At 42.9% G+C, this 22240-nt stretch overlaps 1 protein-coding gene across 3 annotated transcripts in view; it reads right to left on the bottom strand.

Annotated features, from left to right (window-relative positions):
* The window catches only part of PRX (periaxin), a 144767-nt gene that overhangs the window by 45384 nt on the left and 77143 nt on the right, over window positions 1–22240 (bottom strand). For 2 of the 3 annotated variants that reach the window (XM_033954224.1, XM_033954226.1), the window contains 3 exons: window positions 20912–20992; window positions 16526–16646; window positions 7160–7319 (listed from right to left, as the gene is read on the bottom strand). In XM_033954224.1, coding sequence (XP_033810115.1) covers window positions 7160–7319; window positions 16526–16555 — 190 coding nt within the window. In that variant the 5' untranslated portion in view covers window positions 16556–16646; window positions 20912–20992. The remainder of the gene's footprint in view (window positions 1–7159; window positions 7320–16525; window positions 16647–20911; window positions 20993–22240) is intronic. The other variant, XM_033954227.1, reaches the window with a different exon arrangement.

Below are 22240 nucleotides of genomic sequence, written 5' to 3'. Positions count from 1 at the left end.
TTGGGGTGCTGCAGGGCAAGAGGGCTTGGGCAACCTCTCGCCCCGTTCGTACTCGGCGGGGCCAGGAGGGCTTGGGCTCTCTCCTGGCTCGATTGGAGGGGTGGATCACTGCAGGAGAGATGGGTAATCTCTCCTGCCGCTTTAGCGATCCCAAGTGCCGCGTTTGGTGGCACTTGGTGGTATCGCTATTGCGGCAGGGGAGATGACCTATCTCTCCTGCCCCGATGGTTATGGTGGGGGGGTAGGTAGGTTGCCGTGCCACTGAGCTGATCATGCCAGCCGCCATCAGCTCAGCAGCCCCTTTTTCGGCACTTATACCTGTTTTGACTTGGTCTAAGTCAAAACGTATAAGTGCCGACTAGGCAACCTGTCAAATGTTTTGGTTATACGTGTTGTACGCCTAGGTGTAGGTCGGCCCACCTCCCGCCCACCGCCCTTTCCCCTCTTCTAAAAATGCCTCTTTTCTCTCTGTGCTTTTAGAGGCAGGGGAAAGGTTTTAGATAAGTCTAAAACCAGCTTTGATTATGGGTAATTGGACGATCAGGCTTTTTGATCGTCCAAGTAGCCATTTAGGCCACTTTTTAGACGTTTTTTATTTTTTATTATGAGCTTAGGGCAATGAAGGTTTGACCCCGGAGTGGTGTCACTGAGGTTCTATAGTTGGAAAAAAAATACTTGGGATGATTTCATGGAATTACTGTTTAAATACCTCTGTGGCATAAATGCACAGGAGGTGAGTCTCTTAATTGAAAGGAAACTCCAGGATGAGGGGGCATAGGATGGCACAATTTATTCTATCCTGCCGATTGTAAAAATCCTGGGAATCTATTTTGATCATAGATTCTCTTTTGATTTCCACATTAATTACTCTAGAAACTAAGAACAATTAAGTTGTATTTTGACTTTTTTTTTCATTTAGATTGCTGGTTCAATCTCTTATCTGGGTAACAAGAAAGCTGGACTTGGGAGAGTCCCTGGACGTCGTGTACTTGGACTTCAGTAAAGCTTTTGATAGCGTCCCCTACCACAGGTTATTAAGCAAGAAGAATTCAATGGGATTAGGTGTAACACTAACTGCATGGGTCAATGACTGGCTAAGTGGTAGACTTCAGAGGGTGTTGATTAACGGTACCCTCTCAAAAACGTCGGAGGTGACCAGTGGAGTGCCGCAGGGCTCGGTCCTGGGTCCGATCCTTTTCAACATATTCATAGGTGACCTGACTCAGGGGCTTCAAGGTAAAATAACATTATTCGCTGACGATGACAAATTATGTAACACTGTAAATAAAAGTGTTTTGTCTGACAGCATGAAACAGGATCTGCTTTTACTGGAACATTGGTCCTCGATCTGGCAGCTGGGCTTCAATGCAAGAAAATGCAAGGTCATGCACCATGGCAACAATAATCCGTGCAGAACGTATACACTGAATGGTGAGACCTTGGCTAGGACTGCAGCAGAACGGGATTTAGGGGTGATCGTTAGTGAAGACATGAAAACTGCCAATCAAGTGGAGAAGGCTTCATCCAAGGCTAGACAAATGCTGGGTTGTATCCGTAGAAGTTTTGTTAGCCGGAAGTCGGAGGTCATAATGTCACTGTACAGAACCATGGTGAGACCTCATCTGGAGTACTGTGTACAATTCTGGAGGCCACATTACCGTAAGGATGTGCTGAGAGTAGAGTCGGTTCAGCGAATGGCCACCAGGATGGTCTCGGGGCTCAAGGATCTCTCATACGAGGAAAGGCTGAACAAATTGCGGCTATACTCTCTCGAAGAACGTAGGGAGAGGGGAGACATGATTGAGGCATTTAAGTATACCACTGGTCGTATCGAGGTGGAAGATGATATTTTCTTTCTCAAGAGTCCCTCAGCCACAAGAGGGCATATGCTTAAACTCAGGGGCAGGAAGTTTCATGGCGACATCAGGAAGTATTTCTTCACAGAAAGAGTGGTTGACCATTGGAACAAGCTCCCAGTGCAAGTGATCGCGACCAGCAGTGTGCGAGATTTCAAGAAAAAGTGGGATGCCCACGTCGGATCTCTACGAGGGTAGTGTAAAGGGGATGCCATCAGAGTGTGTCCCCTAGGAGGGTAGTTGGGGGGAGGGTTAATAGAGTGGGCAGACTTGATGGGTTATGGCCCTTTTCTGCCATCATTTTCTATGTTTCTACATTGGATTATTGTAATATGCGCTATCTTTCAATATCCAAGAAAAATCTAAAAAGGTTGCAGATTATTCAGAACATTGCTGTGTGTTTGATTTTTAGACTGAAAAGATCTGATCACATGACACGGTATTACCATAAACTGCACTTGTTGCCAATAGAGGCAAGAGTGATTTTTAAGTTCGGCTGTATCTGTTTCAAGGCTCTCAGTGGGTTATTACCCAGTTATCTCATGGATCATTTTAAATTTGCCAATAGAGAACATTACGCGATCTTCGGCTCTGATTTTCCTTCTGTAAAAGGATGTGTGTATAAACGCTTCTTTAGTAAGATCTTGGCGTATCAGGCAGCACTATGAGATAAACAAATTAGTATGCATCTTTCTATCTCTACTTCTTATTTGGCATTAAAAAAATCTATGAAGACAGATTTGGTAAATGTTTTAATTAATTAATTGTGTTTATACCGTGTATATTTGTATTTTAATTTTTGTTAACCGCAAGGTAGCAGCGGTTTATAAGAAATTTTGTTATGCTATGTTTAATAGGACAGGCTCAGAAATAACCTGAAGTACTTCTGCAAGGAAAGGGTGGTGAATCTGTGGAACAACCTCTCAGTGGAGGTGGTGAAGGCGGTGAAGGCAAAGACTGTAGCTGAGTTCAAGAAAATTTGGGACAAGTACCATAGCATCTCTAAGGGAGAGGAAGGGATAGTAGTAGATAGTAACATAGTAACATAGTAGATGACGGCAGATAAAGACCCGAATGGTCCATCCAGTCTGCCCAACCTGATTCAATTTAAATTTTTTTTTTTTTTCTTCTTAGCTATTTCTGGGCGAGAATCCAAAGCTTTACCCGGTACTGTGCTTGGGTTCCAACTGCCGAAATCTCTGTTAAGACTTACTCCAGCCCATCTACACCCTCCCAGCCATTGAAGCCCTCCCCTGCCCATCCTCCTCCAAACGGCCATACATAGACGCAGACCATACAAGTCTGCCCAGTAACTGGCCTAGTTCAATCTTTAATATTATTTTCTGATTCTAAATCTTCTGTGTTCATCCCACGCTTCTTTGAACTCAGTCACAGTTTTACTCTCCACCACCTCTCTCGGGAGAGCATTCCAGGCATCCACCACCCTCTCCGTAAAGTATGAATGGTCTGGATAGGCCATACGGTCGTTATCTAATGCCATTTTTCTCGTATGTTTCTAAGCATAACGGAGGCAATTCAATAGGGCGGCTCCATTTAGGCGTCCCAATAACACAGAATATCACTGGTCAATATTTAAACCAATTTAACTGGCCAGAAACGGCTACTGACCGGTTAACCCTTTAATTGGCAGATGGTGAAACGGCCGCTTTACGTAACCTGACGTTGAACGAGAGCAACAGTGCCAAGGTAAACAGGCATTTGGAGATGCAGATCTCTCATAAGAGCCATAGAAACGCATGTTGCTTTTGAGCAACAATGCCAAATAAAGGGTGAAATTGCTTGTTTTAGGGCTATCTACTCATTTTTAGCCCTCGAGTGAAATCTGGCTATTCTGAGAACGGAGTCAGCACTCGGCCGGTTAAGTGCCAATATCCCGCACTTAACTAGCCAGGGTAACCACATAAATGGAACTGCACAAAACACAGTCCTATTTTTAGATCGCAACCCGTGGCCGGTTAAGTTCCGCATAAATCAGTATTCAGTGCTCAAGCCCAGATATGGCCTGGCGCTGCATATCAGGGAATAACATTGCTGCCGGCTGAATATTTACCCCTTAGTGTAAGTTTAGGTGTCCTCTACTGACCTGGTATAATTCAGGGGGGCCAATATTCAGACCCTGGGAGGCAGCCCAGCTAAGTCCCACAGTCAGTGGTGAGCCCGAATACTCAATGCCAGGTCAATTCCGGTGACCAGCACTGAATATCTGGGGGGGAGGGGGAGGAGAGTTGGCCAGCACAAGTTTAACCAGCTAAATCAATATTCAGCGCTGGCTAGTTAAGTTAATAGTGGCCAAAGATAGGGTGCTATTTATGCGGCCCAATTTGGCTACTGAACTTGGCTGGCAGGGGGGGGGGCAAAATACCCCAGGCGCTGCCTTGGTGAGGGCCAGCACCTTTCCGCCCCCCTGCGATGCTCGCACCCTCTTTTCCTTACCTCCCCTCCCCCTCGGTACCTCTTTAAATCTTCACCAGCGCAAGCAACTTCTCTAGCCTGGCTCCCCTCTGAAGTCACTTCTGGGTTGTGGGGCCAGAAAGTGACATTAGAGCAGTGGTCTCAAACTCGCAGCCGCTAGGTACTATTTTGAGGCCTTCGGTATGTTTATCGTAATCACAAAAGTAAAATAAAACTGTTTCTTAAGACTTAGCCAAAAGGAAAAATTTATAAACTATAAAGAGTTTTACCTCATGCAAAATAATCATTTCTTTAATAAGACATTAACTATTTTTTTCTGAGGCTCTCCAAGTACCTACAAATCCAAAATGTGGCCCCGCAAAGGGTTTGAGTTTGAGACCACTGCATTAGAGGAAAAGCCAATGCCGGCACAAGCAGCTGGCTGGAGAAGTTGCTCGCGCTGGTGAAGATTTAAAGAGGTACAATGGGGCAGAGAGAAGGGTGTAGAGGGTGCCAGAGCCCTGGGCACCTCCTACCCTTGCTACGCCACTGGCAGTGAGCACTCAATATTGGCAGTTATTGCAAGATATAGCTGACTAGGTTTTAGCCACAAACTGTGAATAGTCAGCAGAGATAACCGGCTATCTCATGCTGAATATCTGTGGTTAGCCAGTTAAATACTATTTAACCAGTCAGCAGCCATTTCTGGCCATTTCAATAGCTTTGAATTTCGGGGGGGGAGGGGGGGAGGTGCCTAAATGTGGGAGGTATAGGGGCAATGTCACTCATTCGCCAAAGTGTGCACTTGGGGGGGAGGATTTATGAGCATGAGCTAAGATGGGTTATTGTACTGCTAACCTGGGTTATTAGTAACTAGGGGGTCCTTTTACAAAGGCACGTTAACCGATTTAGCGTGCACTAAATCGGTTAACGCGCCTTAGTAAAAGGACCCCCTAGGTCTCATTGTTAAAATAATAATAAAAATAATAATCAGTTTATATCCCGCAAGGCCGTAAAGTTCTATGCGGTTTACAATAGTTTTTTTAAAAAAACCCAATACAAGAAGTTGAATAGAACTAAAAAAGTTAAAAGCCAATAATTAGAGACACTTAAAATGATCAAAATAGTGCATAATAAAATTTTTACGAATTAGCTGCTTAAATACTTTGAAAAAATATGTTTTTAGATGTCTCCTAAATTCTCCAATAAGTGTCAGTAAGCAAAAGCAATTGTCCCCAAAGTCCCTCCCTGAGGGCGGAATCCAGTCGGGTTTTCAGGATTTCCCCAATGAATATGCATTGAAAGCAGCGCATTCACATAGATCTCATGCATATTCATTGGAGAAATCCTGAAAACCCGACTGGATTCGGCCCTCAAGGAAGGACTTTGGGAACCCCTGTTCTAAATCCTTACCCCATAACGCTGCTTGAAATGAAAAAAGATTTTGATGATGTATTTTTTAAGTTTACATCCTCTAACAGGTGGAAAAACAAAATTCAGATGTGAGTTTCTCTTATGTCTGCTGGTTGCAAAAGAGAAAAGCTCAATTATATATTTGAGAAATAATGATAACACCCACAAAGAAGTGTACACACTAACTGAACTGGGATGAATAATTCTTTATTCTGTAAGAGACTCGACACTGCCAGTGTTTCGGCTCTTGGTCTGCCTCAGGGGTCTTTTTAATTGTCTGTCATACGATTTCCTTATCAAAAATAATTGTCCCAATATTGAATTAGACTGGCATTCAGCACTAAGGGCTCCTTTTACGAAGGTGCGCTAGCATTTTTAGTGCACATGCACAAAAAACTATCGCCTGCTTACAAGAAGGCGGTAGTGACTAGCGCGTGCACTAAAACCGCTAGCACACCTTTGTAAAAGGCGCCTTAAGCTTTCTTCTAAGAAGAATTATTCATTCCAGTTCTTTTGGCGTGTACATGTCTTTGTGGGTGTTATTGACTTTTTGTGTATTTTGATCCCTTTCTTTGTGTTGTACTTGAAATAATGGAAACCCGTGTTTATAATTTCCCCCCTAAAAGTCAGTATTCTATTGTGCAAAGTTGGTGCATAAATGCAACATCAGTGGAGCAGCCACTGGTGGGCTTAGGTAAGCCCAGGCCCACCCAACAGCGGAACGCTGTGCAGTAGCTGGTGGGGATCCCCAAGCCCTGCCAGCTGACAATCTCCCCACAGGTACCCAGAAACTCCTGTAGGCAGCTGCTTCCTGAGCTGCCGATGCCAGCACTCTGCTCATGCCAGCAGCAGCTGCAGTTCAGGAAGCAGCTGCCAACTGCTGAGCTGTGCACAGGAGTTTCTGGGCACCTTTGGGGAGATCTTCAGCTGGCAGGGCTTGTGGATTCCTGCCAGCTCAGGTGTGTGTGTATGTAGGGGGAAGAGGACAGCTAGTGCCCACCATTTCCCCCTTAAGTCCACCCAAAATCTCTGGCTATGGTGTCGAGTGACATGTTATACAAAGGTCCTTCAAATGGAATTTTCAGTAAGTACTATGCTCAGTGACACACACAGTATAATTTAGTACCCCTAGTACTCAGGTTGTAAGCTCTCTGGGGCAGGAAAAAAACCTACTGTACCAGAAATGTAACTCACATTGAGCTGCTAATGAAAAGATGTGAGCTAAATCCAAATGTATAGAAATAAGGGAAAACCCTGTCATAGATCAGAGGAGACTATAAATTCAAGTTCATTTTAATATACCAGAAATCCATCTACAAACTAAGCGGTTTTTAAAGTCAGATAATAAGTGTAGGCTATACTGATTGAGCTGGAGGAAACTGCATGGAAATGCGCTCAAAACATGGTGCAGGGCGTGAAATGAATACAGTATTGTATTAAACCAAAGACATAAGTCTAGGCTGAAATGGGCCGCCTACCTTCCTGCAGGCTCAGGGATTTGGCAGCCAGTGAATCCTTGGATAGGTCTTTGATAAAAATGCCTTTTCTTCCGCCGCCCTCCACATTGATCCCACTGACTCCAGCTTCCGCTTCCGTCTCCACAATGACCTCCACCATCTCCGACTTCTTCTTTTCCTCCTGGGAAGTCCAAAAAGGAGCAGTTTAGCCATTGAATGGAGAGCTTAAGAGGCAGCCGGTTAAGAGTTTCAGGCTAAATAACCAACTTGGATTGGATTATGAAGAAGAACTCTCTTTTTTTTTTAACTATGAAATTTTATTGAAAAGAACTTTCTAACTGAAAAGGGCAGTCAAGAGCTGGAAAGACTTACCAGAGGGATTTGTAATTGGGCCTTTCCAAGAGCAGGTCAGATACACATCAGTCTAGGATGGTTTAGGGCAGTGGTCTCAAACTCAAACCCTTTGCAGGGCCACATTTTAGATTTGTAGGTACTTGGAGGGTCTCAGGAAAAAATAGTTAATGTCTTAATAAAGAAATGACAATTTTGCATGAGGTAAACCTCTTTATAGTTTGTAAATCTTTCCTTTTGGCTAAGTCTTAATAATAATATTGTAATTTATAGTTAAAGAGACATATGATCACGCAACTGTTTTATTTTACCTGGGCCACAAGTTTGAGACGGTTCATAGACAAAAGACAAAGGCGCGCGCCGACAACTGAGCTCAAGATGGAAGTGCGCGCCGAAGAAAAAGAGTGTTTTTAGAGGCTCCGACGGGGGTTTTTGTTGGGGAACCCCCTCCCCCACTTTACTTAATACAGATCGCGGCGGCGTTGTGGGGGGTTTGGGGGGTTGTAACCGCCCTCATTATACTGGAAACTTAACTGTTTCCCTGTTTTTTAGGGAAAAAGTGAAGTTTTCAGTAAAAACCCTCCACAACGCCCCCACAACGCAGCACGATCTGTATAAAGTAAAGTGGGGGAGTTACCACCCATACCCCCCGTCGGAGCCCTTTAAAACAGTCATTTTCTTCGGCGCGCACCTCCACGTTGCGCTCAGTTGTCTGCGTGCGCCTTTGTCCCAGCACGCTTTTGACCTGACATCGTTTGAGACCACTGGTTTAGGTAGAGCAGACCCTGCCTGTAGTCAGGAAGGATGGATTAGAGGAGCCATGCGGTTTTTCTGGAATACCAAATGACCCCTTCCAGCCTTGCATTTCTCTGATTCTACTGCAGGTGGCCTGTGGAGATCCCTCCTAGTTGTTTTATTAGAAATACTTGAAGATGCATTGCAAATGCTCTGCTTGGGGAACAGGAATTTCCAAATATTCACCTCAACCAATTCAGAAAGAACCAGGTGAAAAGAACCACAAACAGCATATAAATATAAATTATAGCTTGTCCCAGCTATATTCTAATTACAAAATACAGCAGTTAGAATTTTATGTAATGCTAGAAGATTTGATCATGCAAAGCCTCTACTGAAACAATTACACTGGCTTCTGGTACATTATATATATACAGGATGTAGAATATGTATAAAGTATATACTGTATATAAAAGATTTTTGTGTGTGTATATATGTACTGTTTGTATATATTTACCGTGTTTTTTTTGTTTGTGTATATATATCATGTTTCCCCAAAAATAAGACTTACGCCGAAAATAAGCCCTAGCGTGATTTTCGAGGTAAGTCTTAATATAAGCCCTACCCCCGAAAATAAGCCCTTGTTGCCGGCAGCAGGACTTCCCCCGCCTCTCCACCTGCCACCGCGTATCCCCCCCCCTGACTCTTCCATCTCTCCCTCGCCAACCGCAAGACCGAAATACCTTGTAAGAAACGCAACATCAGCAGCAATCTAGTCAGGCTGCTTTGCGGTTGTTCCTCTGCTGCATCACTGATGATGTCATCAGCAATGTGGCACATGAACGCCCCGACGAGAGAAGGCTGTGAAGCATGAAGCAGCCTGTCTTAGATTGCCACCGACGTTGCGTTTGTTACATGGTGTTTTGGTCTCGTGGTTGGCAGGGGAAAGATGGAAGGGTCAGCGGGGGGGAGGGGGGGTGCGGAGGGGGGGTGAACACGCGGGGGGATGGGGAGGGGGGATAGAAGCTACAAGGGTTCTACTGCGCAAGTGATGGGAGGGAGAGATAGAAAGATACTGCACAAGGGATGGGTGAAAGGGGAGGAAAGATGCACATGTGGGAGACAGAAAGGAAATAGGAAGAATTGGGGTGGAGGAGAGGAAGGCAGAGATGATCATTGTACATGAAAAAAAATAAGCCGTACCCCAAAAATAAGACCTAGTGCCTTTTAGGGGCCCAAAATTAATATAAGACAGTGCCTTATTTTCGGGGAAATACGGTATATATACACACACACAAAAAAAATCTGTATATAAAAGACTCATTCCCACAGGAATCAAGCAGAGGATTGTGACTCCCATGGAGAAATAATTAAAGTCAAACCTCTGGAAGTCTAGTTGCCTAATAAGAGATGTGATCTCAGATCTGATTATTTGATTGCTCTGTGTTCATAATATTTACATTGTTTGATTCTTATCATTTGTTTTATGTTTATGTTTTATTTTGATTTTTAATGCAATGTTTACATTGTAATTTGCTTTCAGCAAAGAAAAGGAAAGATAGGAGATTCATTCAGATAAAAAACACCTACAGACAGACAGAAGCAAATATTTAGCATTTCCAAACCCCACACTATCATAACTAGGGAAAGGCTCAGAAATAAACTGAAGTACTGCAAGGAAAGGGTGGTGAATCTGTGGAACAACCTCTCAGTGGAGGTGGTGAAGGCAAAGACTGTAGCTGAGTTCAAGAAAATTTGGGAGAAGTACCATAGCATCTCTAAGGAAGAGGAAGGGATAGTAGTAGATGGCATGAATGGTCTGGATAGGCCATACGGTCGTTATCTAATGCCATTTTTCTCATATGTTTCTAAGCATAACGGGGGCAATTCAATAGGGCGGCTCCATTTAGGCGTCCCAATAACACAGAATATTACTGGTCAATATTTAAACCAATTTAACTGGCCAGAAACGGCCGCTTTACATAACTTGACGTTGAACGAGAGGAACAATGCCAAATAAAGGGTGAAATTGCTTGTTTTAGGGCTATCTACTCATTTTTAGCCCTCAAGTGAAATCTGGCTATTCTGAGAACGGAGTCAGCATTCGGCCGGTTAAGTGCCAATATCCCGCACTTAACTAGCCAGGGTAACCACATAAATGGAACTGCACAAAACACAGTCCTATTTTTAGATCGCAACCCGTGGCCGGTTAAGTTCCGAATAAATCAGTATTCAGTGCTCAAGCCCAGATATGGCCTGGCGCTGAATATCGGTGAATAACATTGCTGCCGGCTGAATATTTACCCCTTAGTGTACGTTTAGGTGTCCTCCACTGACCTGGTATAATTCAGGGGGGCCGATATTCAGACCCTGGGAGGCAGCCCAGCTAAGTCCCACAGTCAGTGGTGAGCCCGAATACTCAATGCCAGGTCAATTCCGGTGACCAGCACTGAATATCTGGGGGGGAGGGGGAGGAGAGTTGTCCAGCACAAGTTTAACCAGCTAAATCAATATTCAGCGCTGGCTAGTTAAGTTAATAGTGGCCAAAGATAGGATGCTATTTATGCGGCCCAATTTGGCTGCTGAACTTGGCTGGCAGGGGGGGGGGGCAAAATACCCCAGGCGCTGCCTTGGTGAGGGCCAGCACCTCTCCGCCCCCCTGCGATGCTCGCACCCTCTTTTCCTTACCTCCCCTCCCCCTCGGTACCTCTTTAAATCTTCACCAGCGCAAGCAACTTCTCTGGCCTGGCTCCCCTCTGAAGTCACTTCTGGGTTGTGGGGCCAGGAAGTGATATTAGAGCAGTGGTTTGATTCTTTTCATTTGTTTTATGTTTATGTTTTATTTTGAGACCACGATGGGAGCTCACGGCAGTCATTTCCTCTTGGCGATCTACACGGGGCAGGAGCGTAGGAAGTTCGTTCCTGCCCCAAAAGCCAGCTAGACCAGTGGTTCCCAACCCTGTCCTGGAAGACCACCAGGCCAATCGGGTTTTCAAGCTAGCCCTAATAAATATGCATGAAAGAAATTAGCATATAATGGAACTGACAGGCATGCAAATCTTCTCCATGCATATTCATTAGGGCTATCCTGAAAACCTGATTGGCCTGGTGGTCTTCCAGGACAGGGTTGGGAACCACTGGTCTAGCTGGCTTTTGGGGCAGGAGCGAACTTCCTACGCTCCTGCCCCGTGTAGATCGCCAATAGGAAATGACTGCAGTGAGCTCCCATCGTGGTCTCAAAAAATGTTTGTACAGAATCTATCCCCTTTCAATTTTGGAGAGTGCCCTCTCGTTCTCCCTACTTTAGTACACAATTAACAGTGGTCTGTAAGTTACATATGTAAATGTTGGAGCTGCCCATGCCCCTCCCCCATGGATACCCCCTACATTTATGCACATAAGTTGCAGAACACTGCTGAATGCGCGGCTAGCGTTATCCGCTGGATTCCATATGTGGTGCTCAAAACTGCACGCACAAGTTTGGGCCTGAGCCCAGTTTGCACATGCATTTAATTAGTGAGCCAATTAGCGCCTATAATTGGGAGCTGACTTTGGAATTTCAGGAAGGCCGTGAAAACCCTCCTCTTTAATAACCCAGCGCCTTAAAGTCATTCACCCTGAAATGCCACCCAGTCAACGCACCTATATCACTTAATCTCACCAGATGCTACTTAGTACATATGTTTTATTGTCACGTCTATATTGTAATTTATGTAAACTGTCATTTCTGCTCTGTCTGGATTATTATGGATGTACTTTGTAACCCGTTCTGGGCTCCTTTGGGAGGACGGGCTAAAAATCAAATAAATAAATAAATAAATAAATTGTCTGCACTAATTGGGAACAATTTGGATTTGCTTGCGCATTTTGCTAGGGGCTATTACCAGATTTTCCTTTGGGAAAATCCGTACCCATGGCCACGCCCCCAGGCCTGCCCAGTTCTGCCTTTCCTGCCCTGCCCCCAGATGGCATCCGCACATGTGCAGACTTTAAAACCTTCAAAAGAAAAACAAAAACCCTACTATTCAAAAAAAAGACATTAAACACAACCAGACTTGACCCAAGCACCACCTGCAACACTCCCTGATCCTTACCATCTTAGTAAATTTCAAGACTACTTCTTATGTATCTCCAAAAGACCTAATACCTCATATGTAATATGTAATGCTGTAATAATGTAATCCATCTTGAACCACAAGGTAATGATGGAATAGAAATCACTAATGAAATGTAATAATGCAATGACATCACATGCATGTGATGTCACCATGTTGCATCCACGCATGCGTGGATACCCCTTCCTGATGCGATTATGTCGGGAAGCTTTTCAAAACCTGGACAAAGTGCCAGGTTTTGAAAATCCATCCGGAACCCCCCCCCTCCCCCCCGGACATGATTTTAAAAGGAGGACATGTCTGGGAAAATCCGGATGTCTGATAACCCTAACTCTACTTATTATTATCACAGCTCTTATGGATAAATACTAATAAATATAATATTATTTTTATAGTGAAGTGTTCAGACCAATACCCGTGAATTCTGTGTTCTCACCGAACTGGGGTACTTTGGGACCATCATAACACTTCTCTTGTCCCTTTGCCAGCCTCCTTTATATATTTATATCTCTTTCAATGAATCTTATAGTTTATACTTATATAGAACATCAAAATACACTTATCTTGATGATTACTTCTTAAGGTCTGGCCTCTTTCTCCTTAGTATCCAGCTTCGGTGAGATTAAAGTGCTTTATTCTTAAAGTGCTTGTGCAAATAGTGCTTAAAATTGAACTAAAGCCCGGCCCCCCGACTCGAGTTTCGGGTCCTTCGTCAGGAGGGGTCCCTGTTAAAAACACAAGTTTAATTAAAACCTAATTAAAACTTATAAATCTACACGGTACTCAATCTATATACATTAATTTGAAATTCTCTTTACTTGTCTCTTGGACTTAACTTGTTAAATTCACACTTTTTAACGTACCTATTCGGCTTACTTCTTCTGGGTGACCTACGAAAAGAACACGCTAAGGATTTACTTTTTGCTTGTCTTTTATATCCTCCATATTGTTTTTTAGTCCCTCCCCCCTATAGTCGCTGAATTCCAACCGGAAGTGACGTATCGATCTTATTCTACGATTACAAATTTAGCCATTCTGTTTCTGAATTAAGACCATATGGATGCATAGTATTTTTATTGAAGATGAGTCGTTGTTCTTTCTGCAGCAAGCTCTTTGTGATATCTCCTTCTTGAATATCTAAATGTATTAAGGCCTATAGTCCAATATTATCCAGCTTTAACAGAAAAACCGAAATTTGCTTTTTCAAGAGCCCAGAACCTGGGGGAAATGTTGAAATACAAGAAGGGTAATAAGAAATTCAAAAACAACTCTTTGCCTCCACATAAACCATGTGGACATTGTCGCTTATGTAAATATGTTCTGCAGCAAACCTTTGTGTTATTTCCAGCCTCCAAAGAAAAATTCGTATTATCAACAGATACGAATTGTGAGTCAAAGGGAGTAGTGTATTACATAGTGTGTCCATGTGGCCTCCCATATATTGGTCAGACCAGTCGAATGATAAAAACAAGAATAATTGAACATCTGAGTAATATTAGAAAAGAAAGAATTACAGCCCCATTAGTAGCCCATTGGCTACAAAAATCGCACTCTCTGGAGGACCTAAAATATACGGTCTTAATACATTTAGATATTCAAGAAGGAGATATCACAAAGAGCTTGCTGCAGAAAGAACAACGACTCATCTTCAATAAAAATACTATGCATCCATATGGTCTTAATTCAGAAACAGAATGGCTAAATTTGTAATCGTAGAATAAGATCGATACGTCACTTCCGGTTGGAATTCAGCGACTATAGGGGGGAGGGACTAAAAAACAATATGGAGGATATAAAAGACAAGCAAAAAGTAAATCCTTAGCGTGTTCTTTTCGTAGGTCACCCAGAAGAAGTAAGCCGAATAGGTACGTTAAAAAGTGTGAATTTAACAAGTTAAGTCCAAGAGACAAGTAAAGAGAATTTCAAATTAATGTATATAGATTGAGTACCGTGTAGATTTATAAGTTTTAATTAGGTTTTAATTAAACTTGTGTTTTTAACAGGGACCCCTCCTGACGAAGGACCCGAAACTCGAGTCGGGGGGCCGGGCTTTAGTTCAATTTTAAGCACTATTTGCACAAGCACTTTAAGAATAAAGCACTTTAATCTCACCGAAGCTGGATACTAAGGAGAAAGAGGCCAGACCTTAAGAAGTAATCATCAAGATAAGTGTATTTTGATGTTCTATATAAGTATACACTATAAGATTCATTGAAAGAGATATAAATATATAAAGGAGGCTGGCAAAGGGACAAGAGAAGTGTTATGATGGTCCCAAAGTACCCCAGTTCGGTGAGAACACAGAATTCACGGGTATTGGTCTGAACACTTCACTATAAAAATAATATTATATTTATTAGTATTTATCCATAAGAGCTGTGATAATAATAAGTAGAGATATATTGATCATCACAGAATAACATTGTATATCTCCCCAAAAGTAGGCAAAAAAATGATAACCCTAACTACCACCCCCAAAAAATATTCAAATTTGATACACTAATTACAACTCCCCATACGGAGGAAGGAAAAGACTTCTAGTGTTCGCAGGAGTCAGGCTATTGAGTGTTTCATGCCGAAGCTCTACTCCACTGAGCCATCATTAAGAAAAACCTTCCTTTGGACATCGCATTACATTTAAACATCTTCCAATGTCCAACATGCTAATGGTTTTTACATCATACGAACAGTTTTTAAAAGTTCTAATTGCGTGTGGAAGATCCAGCTTGATTTGGGTGTCCAACGTTCTACTGGCCTTGCCTGTTTCACCTTTGCTTCGTCAGGCACAGGCACCCTGCTGGAAGACTTGCCAGTTTCTCGAAGCTCAATAACACGAGTTTTGTCACATTTGGATACTAAGAAAAGTGGCCCTGGTCAATGGAGGAAATTCCGAGCGGTTTGGGCTCCGGTCTGGGACAATTTGTCTCCAGGTGCCCGAAGTGCTCTTCTGAATTTCTGACACTGGAGTGCTTGGGGGGTGAGGGGTGGGGTTGGGGGGGTTGGGGGGGTGGGTTATTCTTGGCTTTTGATGAGTATCTTTTGTCTCCGCGCAGAAACCACGCGAAAGACCCTTTTGTCTTGTGTTTTGATTTGTTCCTGGTTCTTTGTATTCAGATTGTGGTTTACTTCTTTGTATTCTTCTTTTCTTAATAAAAGAAAATTTAAACCAAAAAAAAAAAAAATTGTTGTCACCAGTTTCACCTTTGCAAACATTTTGGCTCGGATTCTCGAACTGGTGCCAATATGGGTGGCCGCCTTAAAAGCGGCTGTCGATCGTGTGCCAATCACGCATCAGCACCGGTTTCAGAACTGCGCCAGTGTGAAAGACAGGTGTCAGAATTGTGGGCCAGGATTTTCTGGGTCTACATTTTTGGTGCCTATCTTCGCATGAATCGCACCTCCAAGGGTGCTTTAGGCTGCCTAATACTACTTCTAGGAACGGTGTGCGCTGTCTTGCAGCTGCTTTTGCCATTGCCACCTCTGCTGCAGCGCTGAGAAGGAGTGGCAATGGGAGAGAGGAAAAATTCAGGTTGGGGCTGGGGAAGCTCAGTGGGTGACTTATCCACTTTGGTGAGACCATGGGAGACTTAACTGGCTAAGTGATGACTCCCCCCCCCCTCAATGTAGTTGGTTTCAACTTAGGCATCAACCAGACATTTTCAGTGGCACTATCTAAACTAAACTAAACTAAACTAAACCTTGGGTTTATATACCGCACCATCTCCACGAATGCGGAGCTCGGCAAGGTTTACAGTAAGAAAGACGAGAGAGGAACTACAGTGGAGAGATTAAAGAGTTAGGTGTAAAGGGGGAAGGTGAGAGGCCTAAGAGGGGGGAAGTGTTACAGTTTTGAGAATAGCCAGGTTTTTAGGTGTTTGCGGAAGAGTTGGAGGGAGCTTATATATATATATATATATATATATACATATATACCACTGAATATGCCCAGTTAGCCTCAGATCAGTGAGTTAAGTGGCCATTTCTAGTCATTTACATCACTTTGAATACTGACATCTTAGACTATAAGCCCTCCAGGGACCAGGCAATGCCTACATTACCTGAATGTAACTCACCTTGGAAAGGTGTGAGCTAAATCCAATACAATACCTGTCCATATGTGTCCAATGTACACATATGATCCTGGTCTGTTTGTTGCTTAGATGCAATAATTGGCCCCTTTGCATACCTCACTTATCTTGACCAGTGTCTCCATCATGGCCTCAGCTCCCTTGAAGCAATGTCTGTGATGCGCTCCTTCCCACAGTAACACCTGCTTTTAACCGTGCCTAAAGTTTCTCTTTTTGAGCCTGGGGGTGACAGTGAAAGGAAGACAACATAACATAAAATGGAATTCATGGAACACAGATACCTCGCAGTTCTTTGCGATTTCCAAAAGATGAAAACTGAACATAACAGTGAAGTTACGCAATTAGCAAACTAACAAATTTCACTTTCCAAATTTACTCTACAAAAGTTTTTAATAATCTTCTAACATGCATATAAGAAGAAGAAGTTAAAATTAATGGTTGAAATGTTGAAGCCCATGAGGCAGCTCAATATGAAACTAAACATGTAATAAATGTCTTGTACTTGCATTCCTTGACAGAAGGAAAACCAAAGTAAGAAGCTCCACACAAAGAATGATTCGACAAAGAAAAAGAAAAATGATCATAAAAGTAAGGAGGGACTAACCCAAACATGGCTTTTAGTAATGAATGCAACCCAGTTTGAATACAATTCTCCCTCCGTATTCGCGGTTTCAGCAATCGCGGTTTCAATTATTCACGGTTTTTAGCTTGCTGGCTCCTCCCCCCAAATGACATCAGCTTGCATAGAGAAATCACTGATTACAAGCATTTACAGAGAAAATCACTGATTCCCTGCACTTTCTTCACCGTGTTTTGCCTCTCCTTCAGGAACAGGCCATCATGTTATTCACGATTTCACCATATTCATGATGGTTTTTAATAGAAACAACGAATAGCATATGAAAAAGTTATTTGCGGTTTTTCTGTATTCACGGGTCTGTTAATCCCCTATCACAGCGAATACGGAGGGAGAAGTGTAATACCCTACCTTGGACTGGAAGCCAGTGAAGCTTTTCGTAATATGAAGAAAGACACTCATTTTTTTTTAAATTAAATATCAAGTGTACTGCTGTGTTTTGAATTATCTGCATTTTTTTTGAAAATCTGAGAGGCTGTTAAATATACAACATTGCAATAATTAAAAATGCTGAAAACAAGGGACTATGCTAATATAATTGATAAGAGTAGGAATCAAAATATGAACGTAGTGACTTCAGCTTCCATAACATTGCAAACCCTTTTCATACCACTAGGTTCACTTGAGAGGACATGGATAAGTTCTGGTTTAACTGTACTCCTAAAATGTAGTGGTAGAAACGGAGTAATTAATTTTCAGATTGAAGAAGAGTGATAGGATCACACCTTATTAAAAATATAAAATATACCAGAATTTTTTTAAAGGAGTTCCAGTTCATTCCAATTTTTCCGTAACTCTTTAAAAACTACTCTATTTGCCAAACATTTTGAAAACTAATTCTTTTGAAATTTTGCTATTATCTTCTATTTATCATTTGTAAATCATTCTGTTTATTTAATTGCTTTAAACCGAGTTGAGCCTTCTCAGAATGATGACTCGGTATACAAAGTTAAGCTTTAGTTTAGTTTTAACCTGGGCTTATCAAGCGGTTAAACTATGGAAAACTCTACCTATTCAGATGATTCCATAAATTAACTTTAAGAGTTTTAAAAAAGACATGAAGACCTATTATTTTGAGGAATTTGTACTTACGAAGTTATAATTGTAGGATAACCAATTCACAATTTTTGTATTAACTCATTTGTTTTATGTAAACTGCTGTGAACTTCCTTGAGGTATTGGCGGTATATAAATAAAGATTGTATTGCATTGTATTTAAAGATAGTTTTTCATCTTTAAAATTACTGTTTGAGGCTAAGAAAATTCAAGTTTTTTCTGTTTAGTTTTAATTTAAAATTTATCATCCACTCATCTATGATTAGCAAGATCTTTTCTATCTTTGAAACATTGAATGGAGAAACAGAGGTCAGAGGAAATACCATGGTAATATCAGGGTTTCCCTGGGAGACTCCATATTTCACAGTACATCCCCCAACTTTAACTTGAAAAGTACGAAGTTGTAAAAATTTCCTAAACCAGTGTGTCGCAAACTTTTTAAATTATGGCACACTAATCTCGGAGCTGCAGCTGGAGGGCACCCAGAAATGCTTTGCTTAAGTAATGTATTATTAAACTTATTTTGGCCTTAATATCAACCTGGAGTCCTCTACACCCCAAAAATAAAAGCCCCGTTTACCTATAAACAAACGCCTATGGCACGCCTATGTGACGTCCAAGTCGCATCTACCTAACTCTCATCCACCTAACACCCAAAAGTAGACACATTAGCATGCTCAACGGCATGCAATTCTGTAAATGGATGTCCACATCGAAGCCACTCCCATGCCATGCCTACGTCATGCCCACAACTATTTTTAGGTGCAGCTTTTTCCGATGGATGTCCATGAAATTGTGGACGTCGATTTGTAGAATTGCATCCAGTGTTTGGATGTCAAAGTTCCAATTACTGCTTGTTAAAACTAATAATTGGGCTTATTATCCACTTTATTTGGACACCTAAGTCACTGGACGGTCCACAGTTAGATGCCCTTTACAGAATTTGCCCCTAAATGTGCCATGCTAGGGCTGGATCCTCTACCCCACCAAGAACTACATATGATATCCTTTCAGAGCACCTCTAACCCAGATCAACCCAGGGACTGAATCCAGGTGCTTCTGTGTCTCTGCTACTTTACCGACCTACCAGTCTGGTTCAGCTTTCTTCATCCTGTTTAGTGTGATATTAGAAATAGCAGAGGGTGAAGGACAGATTCAATTCCCAGGTTAGGTCTTCTGTTCCCCAGGCCACTTGGGGATCCTGTGGAAGATGTGCTCACAGTCCCATAGGTGGTGGGAGAGGGGGGAGGAAGAGAGGACCCCAGTTATCATGCGGTAGCTGAATGGGAAGGGAAGTGGCCTAGTGGTTAAAGCAAAGGGCTGAGACTAACAAAGCCAGGGTTCAATCTTCCCTTCTGCCAGTAACAAACACACTTTGGACAACTCATTGTTCTCCATTGCCTCAGGCACCCACAGACTATTAGTTCATCATGGCAGGTATATTCTGTGAATAGGGCTGGCCTTAATCAAGGGTTATGGGGTGGGGGGCTGCAAAGGGCCCTGTACTTCTAGGCACTCCTCCCTTGTATGTCTATATCTCCAACACCCCCTTCCCACTTTAGAACAGTGATTCCTCTGTAGAGGGCTCAAAGCAGCTGCAGCAATTCACAAAGGCCATCTGCTGCCAACCTCAGAGCCTGTTCTCTTCCTTGTGGAAGCAGGCAGTTATTTTATGCATTCATTAATTTGGATTTCACCCACACCTTTTTCAATGGTAGCACCAAGTAAGTTACATTCAGACGCATTATATATTTCTGTCAGAAGGGGGCGGGATGTAAGCAGAGAACATGCTTTGGGGTCGGCAGCAGACAGCCATTGCAGATCACTGCGGCGGCTCTGAGCCCTCTGTGGAGAAATGCTGTTTTATGGTTGGTGGTGGATTCAGAGACAGGGGGATCTATAATATTATTGGAGTTAGACCTATGACTGCAGGAGTTTGAATCAGCTCTGGTATACGGCCCTCAGCTGAAGATCATTGCAGGGCTGGACAATTAAAATGTGATATAGATATATAAATATATAGATAAAACACAGAGATGTCAAGTTACCCAGCTGGAGACCTTATGGCCATTTCTGATTTTGAACTTAAATTCCATTGCAGTGTGGGATTTGTAGTGCCCAATTTTGCCCACTGAAATCAGAGCAGCAGGTCCCATAATGCACCAGCATGGGATAGTCAGAAATCCAGGACTGTCCCAAAAGCTCCATCCTAGAACTGGGTGACTTGGCATCTCTGAGAACAGGGAGGAAAAATCTCCAGGTACTTGTGAATGAAGGCTCCTGCTGCCAGATCCCAGCCTTGGTCCCAGTCGAGCTAGAATCCCAAAGAAACACTAACCCCCCTCTTCTATTAAACTGCGCTAGCAGTTTCTAGCGCAGGGAGCCACACTGAATGGCCTGCGCTGCTCCCGGTGCTCTTAGGAACTCTAGGAGCGTCTGGAGCAGCGCAGGCCATTCAGCGCGGCTCACCATGCTAAAAACTGCTAGCGCAGTTTAATACAAGAGGGCCTAAGTCAAATATTGGACTGGGTCCCAAACCAAAACATTTCCTTTTTTAAAATCTCTTGTGCCTCACTCCTGCCTCATTTCTCCTTGTGATAGGATTAAAGCCTGGAGCTGCTGCCAGTCCTAGAGAGCTCCAGCACAGAAATAGCTGACATCTGTGGCCTTTTTCCTTCAAAGTTTCCTCTCCTGCGTACGCACAGGATGCAGGCTCCCATACACATATTCTACTGCCTAATTTCCTGGCTCCCCCGTTCAGAGTGTGTCAGAGGAAGCGGCCCATCCTTACAGCTCTTTCTGTGCTCCCCTTTGCCGATAAGCGCTGCTGGCTGGGTCTGCTACTCCAAGTGGCTTTCCTCTTCCTTTCTTTCTGCAAATAAAGAAACGCAAATTTATTTATTTATTCATTTTTATAGCCCGTCCTCCCCAGGAGCCCAGAACGGGTTGCAAGGATACATACACAAAGTTTTCAGGAACAGAAATACGTACATTACAGAGTCAATAACATACTACAGGATCAAAACACAAAGCTCTAGAATCAATAACTTACAATTTATAGAGAATGTGACTAAGAACACATGCTTTGCAGAATCTAAGAAAATGAAACCATAGAGTCACGAATGGGTATTAACATATCTGCAGTGAACGGTAGAAGAGCTGGTTCGCAGGCACAGGTGTTCTGGGGTAAAATATGTTGAAGCAAGGTCTGTCAAAGTTTGAGACCAGAATTGATCTGGTCCATGAAAAGACTGCTTCTGGAAGGTCAGTAGGTTATCATTTGCCCTAATGTCAGGAGTGAGTTGATTCCAAAATGAAGGCTATGCTACAAGGCTTCAAAGAGGGTCTGGACAGGTACCTGGAGGACAAAGGGATTGAGGGGTACAGATAGAAGTAGAGGTAGGTATTAGGGATAGGATTAGAGGCAGTTACAAAATTAGTCAGGGACACTGTTCAGGCAATTAGGCCTGATGGGCCACCGCGAGAGCGGACCACTGGGCAGGATGGACCTCTGGTCTGCCCCAGCGGAGGCAACTTCTTATGTTCTTATGTTCTTTAAACAGGGTCTGAATTGAGGGGGATTTCCTCCCCCCTTGCAATGCTTTCCCAGGCCGTGACAATATCTTTCTAATCCACCCAGAGTCCCAAGCTGAAACCCTAATTCAAGGAATGAAAGCAGAGAGTATGGTGTGATCGTAGCCTAAGAAACAGACAAGTCTTGGTTTTAGTTCACTGCATGTACCCATTTCTATTTCAGATTTCCTTAAGAAAATCTCGATAAGGCTGCACATAGGCAGTGCTCTACAATGATAAGTGTTCAAGCACATAAGGTCCCTTCCCAGAAGAGCTTACAAGCTAACCCCAAATTCTATTACTGGCATTCAAAGGTAGGCATGCAATTTGGGCGTAGTTTTAAAATAGGACCAGTTGCACAGTTAACATAATTAACTACCGTATTTTCACGCATATAACGCGCACACGGGTGCAACGTGCACACGGGTATAGCGCGCGGGAACAAGGAATATATGTAAGAAAATTTTGGTATAGCGCGCCCACGCGTATACCGCGCATGCTCCTCATTTTGTTTCCCAGGTTTTCTATTGTAATGCCTATTCTATTG

Source organism: Geotrypetes seraphini, chromosome 8 (assembly GCF_902459505.1).
Source record: "Geotrypetes seraphini chromosome 8, aGeoSer1.1, whole genome shotgun sequence".
NCBI lineage: Eukaryota > Metazoa > Chordata > Amphibia > Gymnophiona > Dermophiidae > Geotrypetes > Geotrypetes seraphini.
Note: the sequence above shows the minus strand (reverse complement) of the source record. Positions and strands in the feature narration are given on the sequence as shown.